Consider the following 18,923-nt stretch of genomic DNA (forward strand, 5'->3'; position numbering starts at 1 on the left):
ACTTTTTCAGTCTCTCTCAGGTCATAACTCGTGAAAACTGCACTTAATAAACATTGAGTTTTGGGCAGAACTAGATGTTACTGCATCCATGAGTCTGACCTGTGGACACCGATGACATTTTAGAGCTGAACTGGGCCATGTAAAAATGGCGCAAGAGCCCGATCCTGATTGGGCCAGCAGCTTGGCAGGACTAGACAATCTTGGCCTCCCCCACCCCCCGTGTCTTTTCATGGGCTGAAACAGGGTTGTGGATGCCCTAATGTCTAGTTTGGCCTTCTGTGGAAAGAAGCACTGAAAAACTGCATTTGTATAATAACATTTTCCACTACTGCCTTAAATCAAAACTTACAAATTGTGAGACTTCACAGTACCATGGAGAAAGCTGTGTAAGTATTAACAGATGCAAAATCTATGAATGCTACTCAGGGGTGCATCCAAATACTAATGCAAGAAGCATGTTCCAGTCAGATCTTATATGGGCTGGTTTACATGTTATTTTATACATACCTATTGCAGATCTTTATATGGAACCTCCTGACTACATGGAGAGTTCACAAATTGTGCTGGGTTTTTCCACCACTAGTGTGCAAGCTACTGATTCCACACCACTAAGCAAATCTTGAAAGGCACAAACCAGGTATAAATAAGAAAGGACCTCCCAGATAGATAGGACATCCAAAACAGGAAAAGAAGTTTAAGATGTTTTAATACTTAGGTTCAAGATGCTTGTTCTCTAAAATTCTTGTTAGGCAACAAAGAGTTAAAGGAAGAATCAATGGGGAATATTAGCTTTCTGTTTCTGTCTCAATAACAACACTGTGAATATACTTACAACATCAACTTAAACTTCAACTGGCAATGCACATTGAAAAAATTAGAAGCTAGACATTATTAGTATCAAAGGTAAGAATGATCATATTTTATAACCTTCTCCTTCTATAGTCTCCTTCTATAGACGAAAAAGGATGAGAGGAAACAAATGATTACATCCCAATAAGATGGAACTCTTACTGGTGAGAAGAAGGTCTGACCTGGGTGTCACCTCTTCTGGATGAGGTAGTAGGGCTGTCAATTCGGTTCGGTCCGAACTGAAAATCAACCGAATTTCCCCTGATTCGGTGATTTTCTGTTCGGACGGATCCGAACACAAAACTGGCGGGCAACCGGGGGGGGGGGCCGAATTCAGCGAGTTCGGGAGTTCGCGAATAAATTCGGCCAATTCGGCCCCCCTTCAGGGGAGCCCGCTGAAAGGCGCGGGCTGCCCTTTAAACTGATCTGAGCCTCCCAGCTGGGAGGCGCAGGTCAGTTTAAAGGGCAGCCCGCCCCCCTTCAGCGGGCTCTGCTGGAGAGGCACGGGCTGCCCTTTAAACTGACCTGCGCCTCCCAGCTGGGAGGCTCAGATCAGTTTAAAGGGCAGCCCGAGCCTCTCCAGCGGAGCCCGCTGAAGGGGGGCGGGCTGCCCTTTAAACTCATCTGCGCCTCCCGGCCGGGAGGCACAGATGAGTTTAAATGAAAGCCGCCCCCCTTCAGCGGAGCCCGCTGGAGAGGCGCGGCTGCCCTTTAAACTGATCTGCGCCTCCCAGCTGGGAGGCTCAGATCAGTTTAAAGGGCCCCCGCGCGCCTTCAGGGAATCCCTGAAGGCGCGCTTCGGCCGAATTTTTCCCCGAACTCCGGATCCCCCCAAATTACCGGGGATCCGAAGCGGGGGAGTTCGGACTTCGGCACGTACCGAACCCACAAGGGTCAAATTCGGCCGAATCCGAACTGTACCGGATTTTTTTTTTTGACAGCCCTATGAGGTAGCACTCCACATGAAGGAACAGGGCTATACTCTGGGGGTGCTCTTGGACCAAGGCCTTTTGCTGGATAAGCAGGTGGCAGCTGTGGCCAAGAATGTCTTTTACCAGCTTCAACTGGTTAGCCAGCTCTGGCCTTTCCTGGGCAGAAACAATCTGGCCATTGTGGTGCATGCTCTGGTTACATCTAGATTAGACTGCTGCAATGCACTCTGTGGGGCTGCCCTTGAAAAATGTTCAATAACTTCAACTAGTACTGAACCCTGCAGCCAGGACATTGACTAGAGTGGGTCAAAGGGACCATATCTCTCCAGTCTTGGCCCATGTTCACTGGCCCCCAATCTATTTCAGGGCATAATTCAAGTTGCTGGTGTTGACCTTAAAAACCCTATATGGTCTTGGACCGTATATACCTGAAGGACCACCTACTCTCTTATGAACCTACCCAATCACTATGCTCATCTTCTAAGGCTCTGTTTCAGGTGTCCCCACCTTCTGAGATCACGACGACCTTTATGGTGTCCCCCGAAGCAAACAAAAAGGTTATCGTCCTTACGAAAGTTCTGAAATCTCTTAATGAAAAAAGGAGGGCTCTTCGGACATCAAGGGAGTGTAATGCCCTATCAGCATCTGAGGATGGGTGAGGGGAAAAAACCAGGAGGACAATGTCCTGGGTAAGGTGGAAGGCTTACCAACCTTGGGTAAAAAAGAGATCTTTGGCTTCAGTACCACCCTATCCGAGTGGAACTTAGTATAAGGAAGGGAGTGTGAGAGTGCTGATAAGTCACTGACCCTCCTTGCTGAGGTAATTGCGACCAAAAAGGCAGCTTTAAACGACAGTAGAGCCATTTCACAAGTGGCCAATGGCTCAAAGGGAGGTCTCATGAGTTGAGAAAGTACTAAGGAGAGACTCCACTGAGGAACGAGCGGAGTGACGGGAGGATACAAATTAGTGAGACCTCTCAAAAACTTTTTGGAAAGGGGATGAGAAAAGACTGAAAAGGAGTCGATATCTGGGTGAAAAGCCGAAATTGCGGCTAAATAAACTTTAATGGATGAATTAGATAAGCCATCACCTTTGAGGGTTAGCAGATAATCAAACACAACAGACAGTGGGCAAGTAATTGGCAAAATATCTTTGACTTTAGCCCACTCAGAAAAATGTCTCCATTTTGCATCATAAGATCGTCTCGTGGAGGACTTTAAAGAGTGCAATAAGACCTAACTACCGTGTCAGACCACTGCCCTGGGGCCGCACCCTCCAGGCAGCGAGTTGCAGATCTGGGGGGAAGTGGGAGGGATCCTTCGGGAGAAGGATGTAGTTCCCTTGCGCAAGTGACATGAGCACTGCGGACCACAACCACCTGGGCCAAAAGGGAGTGACAATGATGGCATCTCTCTTGTCATGGTTCAACTTGGCTAGGACCTTGTGAAGTAGAGGGAATGGGGGAAAGAGATAAAAGAGAGCCCCGTTCCTAATCGTCTGAAAGGCATCCCCCAATGAGCCCGGGCTGGCTCCCGCCCTCGAATAAAACCTGCGACACACAGAATTGAGGTGTGTTGCAATAAGGTCCACTTGCGGGAAACCCCACTGTCAGAATATTTGGTGGAGACAGTCGTCGCTTAAGCTGAGCTCATGCGTTTGATTGGGAAGGCGATCTGGAGCGGGACGCATGGCACGAAGAGCCGCGGCCATTGGATTGCGGCTTACCGGTCGAAGGACCAGGCTCAGCGGATTGACCTCGTGGGCGAAGAGACTCCTTATAATGATGAGAGAGCAGGTGAGTGGACCGAACCCTCAAGGCCTTGTTGGTGAGTTTGGAGCAACTTTTATAAGTTGCAGGAATATGGCCTTCCCCCAAACAAAGGAGGCATTCAAGGTGAGGATCATTCTTCGCCACCTTGGTACCACAGGAGGTACATTTCTTGAAAAGTGGAGCTTTCTTGGACTCCATGGCTAGAGACAAAGCCAACACGTTGTCTCTCCGTGGCGGCAGAAAGAGAACTGGAGGGAAGACTGCTCCCTCCCCCTTGGGTCATGTGACCGAGGGGCAGGAAGATTGCATGCCCCAAGGGGAGGGGGAGCACTCTCTCAGATTTTGCTAGAAGCTGACAAATCTTATCCGTGGCTGGCCTGCGCCTGTGCAGTCCCAATGTGGGACTGCATAGAAGCCACGCAGGTGAACATACCTTATATTATCTAACCTTAATACTCGCTTCCACATTCAATCAGCAGTCTTCCAAAATTCAAACATAGTATGCAGGTTAGCCTATGAACTGTTAGCAGAAAAAAAATATCCCATGCTGCATGAATATGCAGCCTAGCTGGATCTGTGCCCAGACATTTACAATTTTTGAAGTATTCAGGAGCGATAATGTTTGATTAACTGCATTTTAAGAGAAAAAAATGCTGTGAAAAAGCTTTGTTAAACATTAATCATAATTAGGGGGATGGAGATATCTTATTTCAGAAAAAAATGTAAAATTTACATACACGTGTAAATTGTTTTTCCTGCATTGTTACTCTCATAGGAGACTGTGAAAGTCACATTCATATTTAAAATAAAAGGGCCACCCAAAGACATGAACTCAACAGGGGACTACTGGTAAATTATAAAATACGAGTTTTATTAGTCCATTTAAAAGTCATATGGGAAATTAATTTTGCAGGAAACAGAGAAGAAGCAAGATACATTTTGCTAATGGGTTGGCAGAAGGTTGCAAAAGTGGCATCACAGGATCACATCCCCAAAGAGTTGGATGGTTACAAAGACATCATAGATCAATTGCAGCCAAAATATTGTTATCCAGTCAGCACAATGAAATTCCCAGAAGTCATCTGTAAACTGAAATAATCTGATATCTTCCCTCACTGACATTTTCAGGCACAAGACCTCATTTTTTTCAGTGCTAAAGCCTCCATCAGATTTCAGCCCTGTGAGGTTCAAAGTTGGGCAAGACAAAGAAGGAGCAAGGAGAAAGCAGGCCATAGCTGGCACAATCAGGTCTTTCTCCTTGCTACGACCAGCTAGCAAGCCTGATCTGGAAGCTCTTAAAGGAATCCAAAAGAACCCCCTATCTCACTCTTGCTAGTTCTAGTGCAAGGAGGCTTCGTGGCTGATGAGACTAGTCTCTCTGCAATTCTCTGCTTTGTGTACAGCTGTGTTATGGTGCAAAAGCTAAATCCCCTACCAGCCACACTTCACATCAGTAAAGATGCCATGGGCCCAAACTGTGACACTGTCTTTCCAAATTAAGAAGGATGAGCCTGACAAGACAATCACATCCCAGGAAACTTATTTTATTGCTGTAGTGTATATAACTAGACTTTGAGCCTCTTAACATGTTACAGTGTTTAGGTTACATCAAAGATTGTTTTACATGTGCAAAGAAAAACATACATATATTTTGCAAACATGCATCACGTTTCTTCAACTTTCTGTTGAGTGTGTACTTTCTGAAGAAGTAATGTACGAAAGGGGGAACTGAAACCTGCAACTATCCCAATAAGCAGAGAAACAAAACACAAAAAGTCAATAAATGATCAAATACACATGTTATGTCAAAGTGCCCACTATTTAGAAACAAATAAACAAAACAATCTAGACAGAATACAATTTGATCATGGCAAAACACACGAGAACTCCACACAAGACCACATAACATTTTGACAAAGTCTTTATCAGTGGTCAACTGAATAATGATAGTAATAGATAACACAAAACTAAAACTTCCACTAAATCTGAGCAACATGGATCTCTCAGAATATATTGCACCTATTTAAACATCTACAGGGCAATCCAAACATTAGCGCACGAATTTCATGAAATACTAATTGAAACTACGCCCAGATTGTGTTATACCACAAATGTGTTTGTAATGACCACCAGATAACAAATGAATCTAATAGATATCCTAAAAAAAAATTAGAACATAATCTCAGTACAGGGGGAAATACCATTAAAACCCTGTAAGATTCCAGGGGATGACACAACTATAATATCTCTTAAAGGATGCTACTTGCTCATGAATGAATAATGTGTTGATTCAGTTGAAAACACAGGTCTTTAAAACAGAAAATGAACCGGTCTTTTAGGACCTTTTTCACTTCAAAGATTGAATCCACTGATTTAGGCAGAGGATGGATGATAATTAAAATCAAAACTGCTACAGAAACAGCGTTTTGACCCAAGAGGGACTGAGATAGTGTAAGAAATTCTGGGTTCTTTAAAAAAAAACAGTTTAATGATCTCAGAACCAGATGATATAGTCACTCTTAATCCAAACAGAAAACACACTTGATTCATACTATGTTTTATAAATCGAATCATAATTCAAATCAGGTTAAACTTTATTCTGAAAAGACCTCTGTTGTAGATTTAAATGCATACCCTTCCCAGTTATTTGCTGTCTAAACAAAACCAATCTGGTTAATTCACATTGACACAGTTGAGGGCCAATTCTCCCCTTCTGCAGGCAAACTTAAGACAAAGGTATCATAGGATATATTTATGCCAAGGGAGATTTTAAGTTTCATAGCATGGAAGCATCAGCATAGTTACTACCTACACAGATAGGCAGAGGCTATTTTATATAATGTTATGATCTTTATTCTTGATGGTCACTACTATGACAAAGCGTTTTTAACTTCAATGAATGAGAAAATTAATTTCCCTCGAGTGCACTCTTGGTTTATCAGCAGAAACTATTATGCACAGTAGACCTTTCTAAAAAAAAAAAAAAGGTTTTACTGGCATTTTGAGATGCCTGTATTGTTTTGTTTTTGTTTAAAAAAACAAAACAAAACAGTGTAATCTTTCTGTAGGTTGACACTATTAACTGGGGGAAGAATTTTCTCAAATAAATCATATTTTATCACAGAAATGCTGGCCACCATCTAGTTCTACAAAAAGTGGAGGCCATATAGGATTTTATTGGCTTAGAAATTCAGCCTTACTTTAAAATTTACTTTCAAAAACCCAGAAATATGCATAAAGAACAAGCACATTTAATAGAGAAGACTGTTCTACACCCCATGTGCCTCCCTCCCAAAGCTGCGCGCTTGGTGGAAGAGGATGATCAACCTGGATAGAAGGAGTGTACCGTTCTTCGGTCAAGGGTATATAATAGCTGCACTCCCCCGGTAGAACCTCCAAACAAACAAACTGTCTCACACAAGGATTTCAGCTAATGGCTGGCAACTGGTGGGAGAAAGGGGGGCAGGGATGGAGGTCCCTTGCTGTTGTCACATGTGACATCACTTTCAGGGAAAATCAGAAGTAATGTTGCACTGCTCTAGGAATTGCCAGAAATTCTATGGTAAAATCATGGAGTTTCCAACAATTTGTAGAGCAATGTGACATCACTTCCAGGTTTCCCCTGAAAGTGACATAATATAATTAAAAACATATTTTTCTCTTGCTGCCCAAAGGAAAAGAGGCAGGAAGACCGGGTTGCTGGCAGGAAGTCTCCTGCCATACTGGAGACCTGGCAACCCTGGTTCCATATGGTGATGCTTTCCTTCAGACGCCCCATTATTGGTGCAGCTGCAAGTGCATTGACAGCGAAACTTCCAGATGGTAGATTTCCCCACAATTTCCCTGCCCCTATCCCCATGGTGGCCACCCAGGCATTTCACTACTAACCTCAGTTCAGTATTCATCATTGAGGTTATAGTGTGTCACAATTAGAAGAAAGAGCTTTTCACTTCAGAAATGGACTGAAGAGCAAGCAGCCCTGTTATTCAGCTCATGTTCAGCTCTCTATTTTATTTTATAAGTGCTACATAACAAAACTGCTATTCTTCAACACCCCTACCTTGAGAACTCAAACTGAAACAAAATCTCCCACACTCAGAATGCAGGGCAGAACACAGGCAAGACTAGAGTAACATTTTACCTGTATCCCAAATGGCTAGAGTTGCCAGGTTGCTGGTATTGGCGAGCAACTGCCCGCCAATCCACTGGACTCCTCGGGGTGGCGATTGCATGCGTGTGCTGCCACACACAGCACAGTTACATCACTTCCGAGTTTACCCCTGAAGAGACACATCACAACGGGATGCTTTAGCCCTCAAACCCCCCAAACACTATCGTTTTGGGAGTTTGAGTGCTAAAGAGTCCTGTTAGGATGCGGCACTTCTGAGGTAAACCCAAAATTGACGTAATTGTGTCACGCACAGGATCGCCGCCCCAGCCCCACCCCAAAAATCTCCCGGCAATGGAGGGAGGGGAACCTGGCAACCCTACAAATGACACACAAAGGGAGAAAGGAGTACAGATGAGATGAGAATATACTCATCCACAATAAGTCAGGAAACAATGACACTGGTTTGTAAACATTCTACTTCCTTTACCACACTGGGTTAAATGCTTTCTATGAATGTATTATGTATCTTCACTACACAGGCATTATATTAAGATTGCTATGGTAACTGGTTTTAGTTATATAACTGAAGGAGCTGTTGGTAATACGAAATAAGGAAAATTTTAGATACACTTCTACTAGTAACTGGAAAAAAAGCCTATTGCTTTTCAATTTCTGGCAATCACTTTCCTCTTATTGCAGTAATTTATTCTGGACTCGCATTATAGCAGATTTCACATCCTTGTAAAGGTATAAAACTAACAGAACAGTTTTGCTGGCATCATCATACAAAGTGAATTGCTCCTTTCCTACGTTAATGTTTTGCAACCTTTCCCTACTAAATAGTAGATTCTAAATATAACGAAGCTCAACTTCTTATACTTGAAAGAAAGACTTCCATTTATGGGCTGCAACCTTGCTTCCAGATTGGTTATACTGGTTATACTTGGTTATACTCAAGTTTACAGCACTCCCAAACTTGCACTCTGTCAGAACAGGTTATCTGGAGGAGATGAAGAAAGGTGGAAAGAACTTTGCCAAACATATAAACTGGTGAGCCGGGAGCTGAAAGGCAGGGGGAGCAGATAGGCTTGAAATTCAAACTGGCAAAAGGGGCATGGACTGAGAACCCAGGCCAAAGTCAGAGGCATAATCCCACTGGGCCCTTGTGTCACCTGACTCCTGCCAGCTGTAGTACCACTGCCTGCTAAGGGTAAGAGAAAACAGACTAGCAGTTTTCTCTTCTGTCAAATTACACAGTCCTGTCACTTCAGGTGTTTACAGTCATATTTATTTATTTAAAGCATTTATTAGCTGTCTTTCTATCCTATAGGAACTCAAGGTGGCTTACAATATATGTAGCAACAAAACAGAATAAAATACATAAAAACCAATACTTCAAAATGAGTAATTTACATATGCTGTCAGGCTGAAGAAAGGAAATGAATCGAATGCACTCATGAATAGAACACTCTCCTCCTAAAGGCCAAGAGTGAGGGGGCCAGACGCACCTCCCTAGGGAGGCTGTTCCACAGTTGTGGGGCTGCCTCTGAAAAGGCCCTGACTTGTGCACCTGCCAGACGAGCTCCTAACTTACTTACCATCCTCCTCCCTAAAATGGCTACCCAACATTTTAACAGTTCATTCTGCTTCTTCTTTTTTTAAATTAAAATGTCTATTCAAGCAGTCCCTTTTAAGTGAATAAACATGTAAACGCTGAACTTTAAAAATGAAAATGTGGACATTGTCTGCCTGATGCCTGGTGAAGATTAAGCATCTGGTTCAATGGCCAATAGACAGGGCAGTACACAGGGTCTTCCCCTGTCAGCTTATTCTCAAACCCACATGAGATAGGTGCCACAGGTAAGGCTTACAGAGAATGCTGCTGTACAGTATCCAATGAAGTTAATGGATAAGTGGGGCATCTAATGAAGGTCCTGTCGAATCTTAGCTTTAGTCAACCTCTTTCCCCACTATATTACATTGTCTGTCTGCATTGTAAGAAGAGAGGGAAGCCAGGATCAAGCTACAGATAGCTGTGAAGCCTGAATTTCACGTGTACCCTTCTCTACTCCCTTCAATTACAGTTTATATCCCTCACTGTCTTTCTTTCAAAACCGTGGATGTGAGGTTGGGCTCTCCCCTAAAATAGGTTTGCCAGATCTACTGCTATAGCCAGCAGTAGACTTCAGTGGATGTAGTATTAGTAGCAGATTTTAGTAGTAGACTAAAGTGGATGTAGTAGGGTGAGAATAAGGATGTACTATCATGGCTGAATATTCTGCATATTTAATAGCTGGATTTCCTACAAATTTTTAGTCGCTGTTTCATTTCCCCCCCCAAAAAAACGTTTTGTAGCCTAGATTATTTAAGCCACAAGGTGATATAACAGCTAATGTTCTAAATATCATGCCAAGTACACTCAAGAGTTCTTACAAAAGCCTTTGCTTCTTGTGCATCTGTTGAAACTTCTAAAAGATTATGAAACTCTAAGCAGAAAGATACCTATTTTGGGTAGCGAGTTGGACATAAAAGATTTAAGCAAGCTTTCAAGCTTCATTCAACTCCTCCTCTGGTAAATATAACCACAACAAAAGGCAAAAAGATGGAAAATATTTATGTGCAGCCAGGTTATGCTCCACTGAACTGGATTTGTTAATACAATCAGGTTTGAGATGATCAGACCTATCACAGGCTGGCAGAGTCTACTGATTTACTTGAGTAGGCTGTTCATAGCCCTTGCTTTAAACCAATTTTTTTTGGGTGGGGGTGGGGTTACTGTTTCATTGGAAGTGCAGTCTAGCAAACTGCTTATGCACATGCAGAAATCAACAATGCAAATAATATGAATTAACATGGAATTAAGCTTTTGTTCATATGTTTTGTTAAATCTTTTGAAAGTCTGAACCTTTTGCCAGCAGGGTCATGGTGGCAGATATGCTATTTTAACTTCAGAGTGGGTAATGAGTGGGTAATGTAATGTAACTTGTAACGTGCAGCCCATGAGAATGTTGACTGCATTCTAAGGCAATCAGACCATTTTTCAAAGCCAACAAGCACAGCCCACGTGAGTTGAATGTGAAAGATGGAATACTGCCCAGAATCCTTTGCAATGTGAAAGGCTTCTGTAGGTGATATGACCCTGTAGACAAGACAGAAGCTGGAAAACCTCTGTTCCAGAGAAAACACTTTTACATATTGTATGCCTTGTCATATTATTTCTTTGTTTTAGATTACTTAAATAATGGAATGCCACTTTACAGTAAGGCTACTCTGTCAGTAAAAGGCAGTATCTAGTAGAGATTAATGAATATTTTTTTTCAGTTCTTGACTGCATAAAAGGAGTTTACTTGTCTCAATTCTAACTCTTATTTGTGCTCTCTAGCATCTTAAATACATATCTGAAGCTACTTGAGGAATTTTACATGCACAGAGATACCTAAGCATTTATAATGTATATTAGCCTGGATTGGATCCAGACTAAATTGGCTATTTCCACTGATTTCCCTTTCCAGTTGCAGTCCCCGCTTCCCCCGCCCCATGGTGTTCCCTTAGGTTCCCTTATCTCCCAGGAGCAAGGTTGTGTAGAGAACAGTGGGCAGGGGGAAGCAGGAAAGTTCCATACTGTCACTGGAAAATTTAGTATGGATCCAATCAGTATACTGAATAGCAGGTCTAGTGTAGGTGTATTAGGACAATAGTGATAAAAATGTTGTGGGAAGATTGTATTTAAAAATACCCTTTTTGTACTCAGTGACAGAAGCAACTAAACCACTGGGCAACTATTCAACTGTCAATATTTGCTTCCTCCAGAACTCACTTGAAAGTTGACTATTTCAATCTGTTGTGTCTTGGCATATTGTAAGCACCTACATCAAAAAGGAGGATCTGCTTTGTACGATATAAGCTTATGTGAAGGAAAAAAGATTTTCCTAGTATCGTCTAAACCAATGGTACCACACCATTTTATGGTTTTTCCTACCAGTATGGGAAATCTTCAGAAATGTCACAGGAAAGAGCTACTGAAACCACAATGATCACAGATAGAACAACATCACCAAAGTGGACTCAAAAATAATGGTAATCTTTTTGTGAGTCCCTGTGTGTTCTGGAAGTACACGTTGCTATCTCTCTCTCTCTCTTTTTTACTTTCTTAATAAGTTGTTTTCACCTAATATTTAAGATGACATGTTGGTATAAGAAATCTAACCATTTGGTAAAGAACATTTTATCTACAAATACATTTCTAAAAGGGGAGAGATGCAATAGTAGAACAATGAAAAATATTAGGTAATTTGACAAAGGATTTGTTTGCTTAACAATTCCCACCCCTCTTTTGGTAATATCTTAACTTTTGGAAAAGTCTACATTTTCATACTGGAGAATACAATTATCTCTATGAAACATTGTTCAACTAGTATCCATTGCTTTTAAATACCATGAAAGAAGTCTGAGTTTTTAGAAAGAGATTCAGTTAATATACAAAACCACAGAACCAAATGCACAAAAGGCACGATCACCATGATTTCCAAAACAAAATCTGAAAGTCCACAGAATTTGCTCAACAAATCTGTGGAAAACACATTGAACAATACAAAAACATGCTTCTTACCTGTAGAAGTATGAGCACCCTCTGACTGTGTTGTGAGTGAAATGTTCCTGAGTCTTCTCATTTCCAAAGTCCTCTAAGGGATCTGACCACAGGATGTCACACATAGGTCCATACGCAGGTGGTTCCTTGAATCGATCTAACTAAGAAGAAGAGAAGACAAAGAGAACAGCTAAAGATATGTCTATATCTCTCGCTTTTCTGATTCAGGACCATGAAAGCTAGCTCAAACGTCCAAAGTCTAAAAGGCTGTAGATTGGAGTACCCTAAATTAACATCCTGACCTTATGCTGGTGACTAAAGCAAAAGTGCACCAGCATTGTGGTAGTCTGCCAGCCCCCCCCCCATTTGTTAGAGCCTTGACTTATAACAAAGTGCAGTTCAAACACTATACACCCACATGATTACAGCTGTTGCACATTTTTGTGCTAACTGCAGGCTAAGGTATTTTCCCCAGAGCGTCATCATAAGCAAGGTTTGCATGTGGGAAGAGTCACATCTGAATTGGCTCTTGGTTAAAGAACAGTTTCCTATACTTAGAAAACAATGAAAAAGACCCGCATCACCAGGCTTTTTTGGCCCTTGAAGGAACTCATGTATTTTAACTATAATGCATCTAAAATGAAATTAAATGTTCATGAGCAATATATGTTAAATAAAGATCCCTAAACAATGTTTGGCATTTTCTCCTGCAGATTGCCAAGGAAGCATATCTTTATTTCTGAATATCTATCACATAAATAGAAGTCCCTAAACAAGTTTAATTTTGCATCATATTTACCGTGTTGTAAAGTTTAACCTGATATCCAAAATCAATAGACATTTATTTCTATTGCTTAATGAAAGAGGAAGCATCAAATTTAGATTCTTTAACGTGTAAGTGGAGCTCAGAATGTAGCTCTGCAAACCAGTCTTCACAAAAATCACCATTAAACTTGCAAATTAAGACTTGCACAAGAAGAAATTATCTTACATACTGCCCCAAAGGCTCTTGCTAAAATATATTGTCCTTCTAATTCTTTTAGAGGTGGGGAAAGCATGGCTCATCTTGCCCACATGGTATCTTTTAGTGTCCTGGGAAATTTTTAGACAGAGATGACTAAGACAATTTTATGACCAACTATTCTTGATCCTTGAAATTCAAAAACTTCATAACTGGATATATTCCAAGAGTGTAAAAACTGACTGGCTTTTTTAGTAAACTTGCTTCTGGCATACTGCATTCACTGATAAAGCTTTGGTAGTACAAGTTTGGAAAACCAAGCCCTGCTTTTTCCTCTACCCTCACCCCCAGTTCAGTCCTGGGAGGGGAAAATAATTTTGTAGTCAGATATCTCCAAATTGGATGAGTGGCCATTAATGCAGCAAATGAAGTTCAATGTAAATACAAGGTAATGCTAACTGAAGCAAAAAAAAAATATCTGAACTTTAAATATATGAAGCTCTGGTCTGATCTAGTTAGTGGTGAGTGAAAAGAGATTTTGAGGTTGTAGTATGGTGTAGTGCTGGAGTAAGTTATGAAGACCCAGGTTCGAATCCCCACTCTGCCATGGAAATTCATTAGTTGACTTTGGGCCAATCAGTCATGGAAGATTGACTTTGTCCCAGTCACACAATCTCAGCCTAACCTATCCCACAGGATGGGTATGAGTATAAAAAGGTGGTGAGGAGAATGATGTAGCCACTTTGCGGCCCCCTTAGAGAAAGGCAGGGTATAACTGAAGTAAATAATAATGATTACTGGGTAGCTCAATGAAAATATTGACTCAGTGAGTGGCAGCAGTGAAAAACTGGGGATTATAATCATGCTAGGGATAATTAGGAAAGGGACTGATAACAAAACTGTACTGAGGTATGTGTTGTCCAGAACTGTACACGGTATTCTAAATGGGGGTCACACGATAAATCTATACGACAACATTCCTTTGTATAGATGCATACATTTAGAATACTGTGTATGGTTCTGGTCACCACATAACTCAAAAATATATTGCAGAGCTGGAACAAGTGCAGAAGAGGGTAATCAGATGGTTAAGGAATTGGAGCACCTTACCTATGAGGAAAGACTAAAGTATCTGGGATTTTTCAATTTGGAGAGAAGATGACAGGGAGGGGGAGGGGATAGAGGTTTATGTATAGGGAGGAAAAAGTAGACAGAGAACTCTTCCCTTTCCTATGATGCCAGAATGTGAGGTGACGCAGGCTCAATGACATTGCTGGGCAATAGATTAAGAACAGATAACTTCACTCAATTAATAACTGAATTGTGGAGTTCATTCCCAGTGGTAGTCACTACTATGGATGGATTTAAAAGAGGAATAGACTGATTCACAGAGGTTCTGCCCATCAGTGGCTAGTAGTTGTGATGACTAAAAGGGATCTCCATGTTCAGAAGCCGTAAAACTCTGAACACCCATGCTAGGAGGCATCATCAAGGAAAAGCCTGGGCCTCTGTGTCCTGTTTGTTGGTCCTCCAGGGCAACTGGTGGGGCACTCTGTGAAACAGGATGCTGGATTAGATGGACAATTGGCCTAATCCAGCATGACACCTCTTATGTTCTTTTGATTACGAAAAAACTAAGCAATTGGCCTAATCCAGCATGACACCTCTTATGTTCTTTTGATTACAAAAAAACTAAGCAACTGCAACCCATTATTGGAAAGTTCTGATCAAATTTTTATGTCTATTTAACCACCAGGGTTCTTTCATTTGTATGCATCGTGATATCAGTACCAATTGTGCCACTGTATGATGATGACATAACTGAAGGTGAATAAATTGAACTTTTTAGATCCTGCAACATACAGAAACTGGGTATTTAAAATTCCATGCTTAGAAGCTGCTCCAAAACTAAACTTGAACCACAAATAACCTGTATAAAAAACTGAAACATTCTCTTGTATTTGACAAATATTTTTTTCTAGTGTCTATGTAGAATTAGCTTGACTAAATGTATCAAAATTGAACCAGTAGTTTTAAAAATGAAAGGCCCCAGAAATGTTTGCAAAACCCCACTGTTAATCATCACCCTGGTCCATTAAAGGAAGCCAACGTATGTGTACTTCCATATTCGTTTTTGGTCCCCTGAAATGACTGGATGAACTTTGATGTGGCGGCAATCATCCACACAAAGCCATTAGCTGCTGTATGTGGCCAGTTCCAGCATAAACCCCATGAGCATAGCCGCTCTTTCACTCAATGTAAGTTCATACATAGATATAAGCATGCGTTAATGAAGCTGGTGTATACACTCATATACATTGATCATGCAAGTATCTATAATATTGTTGTGCACCATCTAGAATGAAATATTTGAAAAAAAATAAAATTTGACATTTCTAAATTCAAAGAATTTTAAAAACCATTTTCAGTGTTAATGTTTAAAATTAGATTTTACTTTTATTGATTAATTTTAAGGCAATAATGTTACAGGTAAAATAGCATATGAGAAAATAGCCCATGAGGAAAATCTGAAGTTAAAACTGGAACCATTCCCAGTGTATTTTATTCCTGTTATATGTTGCAAGATGCAATCCATTATGCTCACAAATCAACAGCTGACTACCGTCCCTTAGCATAGCTATTTCTGTTACCTCATACATAAGGCGATCGAAAGACGATTAATCCCATTAATTGACTAACCCCCAAGATGCATAATAATAATATAGCTATTTAATCATGGTTTAATCAGAGTTGTGAAAACCACTGGAATAGAGATGGTGCTGATATCAATGAACCAGATACTGCTAAATGTAAATAACATGCTGAACTTACAAATACTTTACTGAATGGGAAGTTACTCTAAATACCTCTGGGTGAAAGTCCTTTCCACTATCTACAGTAACTCACTGCAACACGTCCTCTCATGGGGTTCGTTTTGGTGAAGTCAGAACTCTGTCACTATTGGGGACAATGCTCTGTTTTCTGCCATATTACTTGGAGAAATAATTGGACTAGAAGATAAACATTGTTTGGCTTTTGCTCAGCCGTGTCCCAGGTGGCAGTCAGTTTGAAATTTACAGGACACAACACCAGGAGACTAAGAACTGAGTATACTCCTACACACATATCCTCATCCTGTCTTCAGGTTCTCAGTGTTATAACATCCTGGGGACTTCATCCATATATAATAATGAAAACCCAAGTGGACCGTCAGAAATTTCCTCTCAGAAATGTTTACCAAGGAGACTTGGTGCTGCCCAAAAGTCAATTTAGAATCCTTCTATTAAACTCTCAAAATTCTCATTTTTTGCCTACAGGAGAAGTGAGGAAAATAAATGTATAATCATAGCCTTGACCTTCAAGCTTTCCCTCTTGAAAAGGTATTGTGAGTCAGAGTTAGAATAATACTAGAGTTGGAGACACCCAGGTTCAAATCCCCACTGGGCTGTGATGCTCTTTGTCTAATCCAAGGCTACCCAGCGTGGTGTAGTGGTTAAGAGCGGTTGACTTTAATCTGGAGAACTGGGTTTTATTTCCCCACTCCTCCACACGAGCAGTGGACTCTATTCTGGTGAACTCGGTTCGTTTCCTTACTCCTCCACATGAAGCCTGCTGGGTGACCTTAGGCCAGTCACAGTTCTCTCAGAACTCTCTCAGCCCCACCTGCCTCACAAGGTGCCGGTTGTGGGCAGGGGAAGGGAGGACGATTGTAATCTGCTTTGAGACTCAAGGGGGTGTATCCTGGCCCCTAATCTATTCAATCTCTATCTACATGATTTACCTAATAAATTGCAAGCCAACTATTTCCACTCTCTCAGTTTGGCTGCCCACTCAATACCAATTGTACTTTATGCAGACGACGCAGATCTTCTTTCCTGCTTGAGGTGGAATAAAGACGTCTTCTCCATGCTTTTGCCTTGTGCTGTCATGACAATCTACTTACTATTAAGTATGCTAAAACGAAAATCATGTGTTTTCAGAAATACCCATTACGACAGAAAGTAAATCACTGGGTTTTGGATAGGCATAGGATTGAGCAAATGTCAAACTTCAGCTACAAAGGCTTCTACTTTGCCTCTTCCAATAAGAGAGCCAGCATGATGTAGTGGTTAAGAGCAGTGGTTTGGAGTGGTGGACTCTGATCTGGAGAACTGGGTTCAATTCCCCACTCCTCCACATGAGTGGTGGATGCTAATCTGGTGAACCAGCTTAGTTTCCCCACTTCTCCACATGAAGGCAGCTGGGTGACCTTGGGCTAGTCACTGCTCTCTTAGAGCTCTCTCAGCCCCACCAATCTCATAGTGTGTCTGTTGTGGGGAGGGGAAGGGAAGGTGATTGTAAGCTGGTTTGATTCTGCCTTAAGAGGTAGAGAAAGTCGGCATATAAAAACCAACTCTTCTTCTTCTAAGTGGAAATCTCATTATTGTTGTCTTCTTGAGTCTACTAAAGTACATTTAGCTGCAATTATGAGATGCTTTTATCATTCAGGATGGCAATCTATGCCATCATCTCTGGAAGTCTATAAGGCAAAAAATTAGATCTTTTCTGCTTTATGGAGCTCCAATCTGGTTTCTTACACTTTACTCTGAAATTGAAACTTTGCAATCAAAAATTTTACATGCCATCTTTCAAGCACCTATTTCAAATTCTAACTTATGTTTAGAGGCTGGTCGTGGCTCCATCTCCCTGTTAGTATGGAAAGCTATGGTGAAATTCAGATTTTTTCCTATTAGATCAGGATTTTCTGCTCGATCGTTTAAAATGGACTGAACTTGACCCTTTTGTGTCTTCTCAAAGACAGTAGACAAAAGACGTTCAGGTTTACAGATTTCCTATCTAAGTTTCCCCTCAGACCTCACTTTAGTAATAAATAAGATACTCAAATTTAGAACAAAGGGACCATCTTGAACTATGTGGTGATGCCAAAAGGATTGTGCACCCTCCTTCTGGGGACAGAGCACCCCATCTTTTCCAGTGCTCTCAGATTATCTTGAATTTTTAACCATTCCAACCTTTTGAAAACTTTTCTTCTTGGCCAGACATAATGCCTTACCCCTAAATGAATTACTTGGCAGATTCTTAAATACCCCTATTGAACAGAGAATCTGCCCATTTGGAAAGGCAAATACAGAAACACCCATTTTGTATTCAGTTGTGATTTATATTCTTCTATAAGACCTTTTTATTACTCCATTGATTTCACACTTTCCTATATAGTCCCATGACTACCTCTTAATCTATTTACTATCTGGTAAAGATAAGGCTGTTACTCTATCCATAGTTTATTATTTAACGGCTGCTTTGAAGATCCAGCAAAAGTTATAATCAAGTTAAGCCTAAACGCTCATTTGCGTAAAGGTGCTCTTTTTGCACTGGAACAGGAGACTCCTTAAAAGTAGAGAAAAGTGGGTATAAACCCCCCTCTTCTTCTTCTCTCTCAGTCTAACCTACCTCACAAGATAGCTATGAGAATAAACGTAGGAGGGGAGAAGGATGTAATGCTACCCTGAATTTATTGGCGGATGTACAAAATAAAAGTCTGATAGATATGAATTAACCACTTCATCTCAGGTGGCAGCAATAAGCCCAGAAATGTGTTTAAAAGGATGCAAGGCTTCCCTTCTCTACCTTCTTGATAAAACTGCTGGCGTTTCAATAGTAAAGTACCCCTTGCTGGAGAAGCAACAGTGCAGACCACCATCTTGTCACT

The 18,923-nt window shown here is 41.1% G+C and overlaps 1 protein-coding gene across 4 annotated transcripts in view; it reads right to left on the minus strand.

Annotated features, from left to right (window-relative positions):
- PPP3CA (protein phosphatase 3 catalytic subunit alpha) overlaps window positions 1–18,923 on the minus strand; it is a 269,945-nt gene that overhangs the window by 49,827 nt on the left and 201,195 nt on the right. For all 4 annotated transcript variants that reach the window (XM_056855980.1, XM_056855978.1, XM_056855979.1 and 1 more), the window contains exon 6: window positions 12,274–12,413. In XM_056855980.1, coding sequence (XP_056711958.1) covers window positions 12,274–12,413 — 140 coding nt within the window. The remainder of the gene's footprint in view (window positions 1–12,273; window positions 12,414–18,923) is intronic.

The sequence above is a fragment of the Euleptes europaea genome, chromosome 9, assembly GCF_029931775.1.
Source record: "Euleptes europaea isolate rEulEur1 chromosome 9, rEulEur1.hap1, whole genome shotgun sequence".
In the NCBI taxonomy this organism is placed as follows: domain Eukaryota; kingdom Metazoa; phylum Chordata; class Lepidosauria; order Squamata; family Sphaerodactylidae; genus Euleptes; species Euleptes europaea.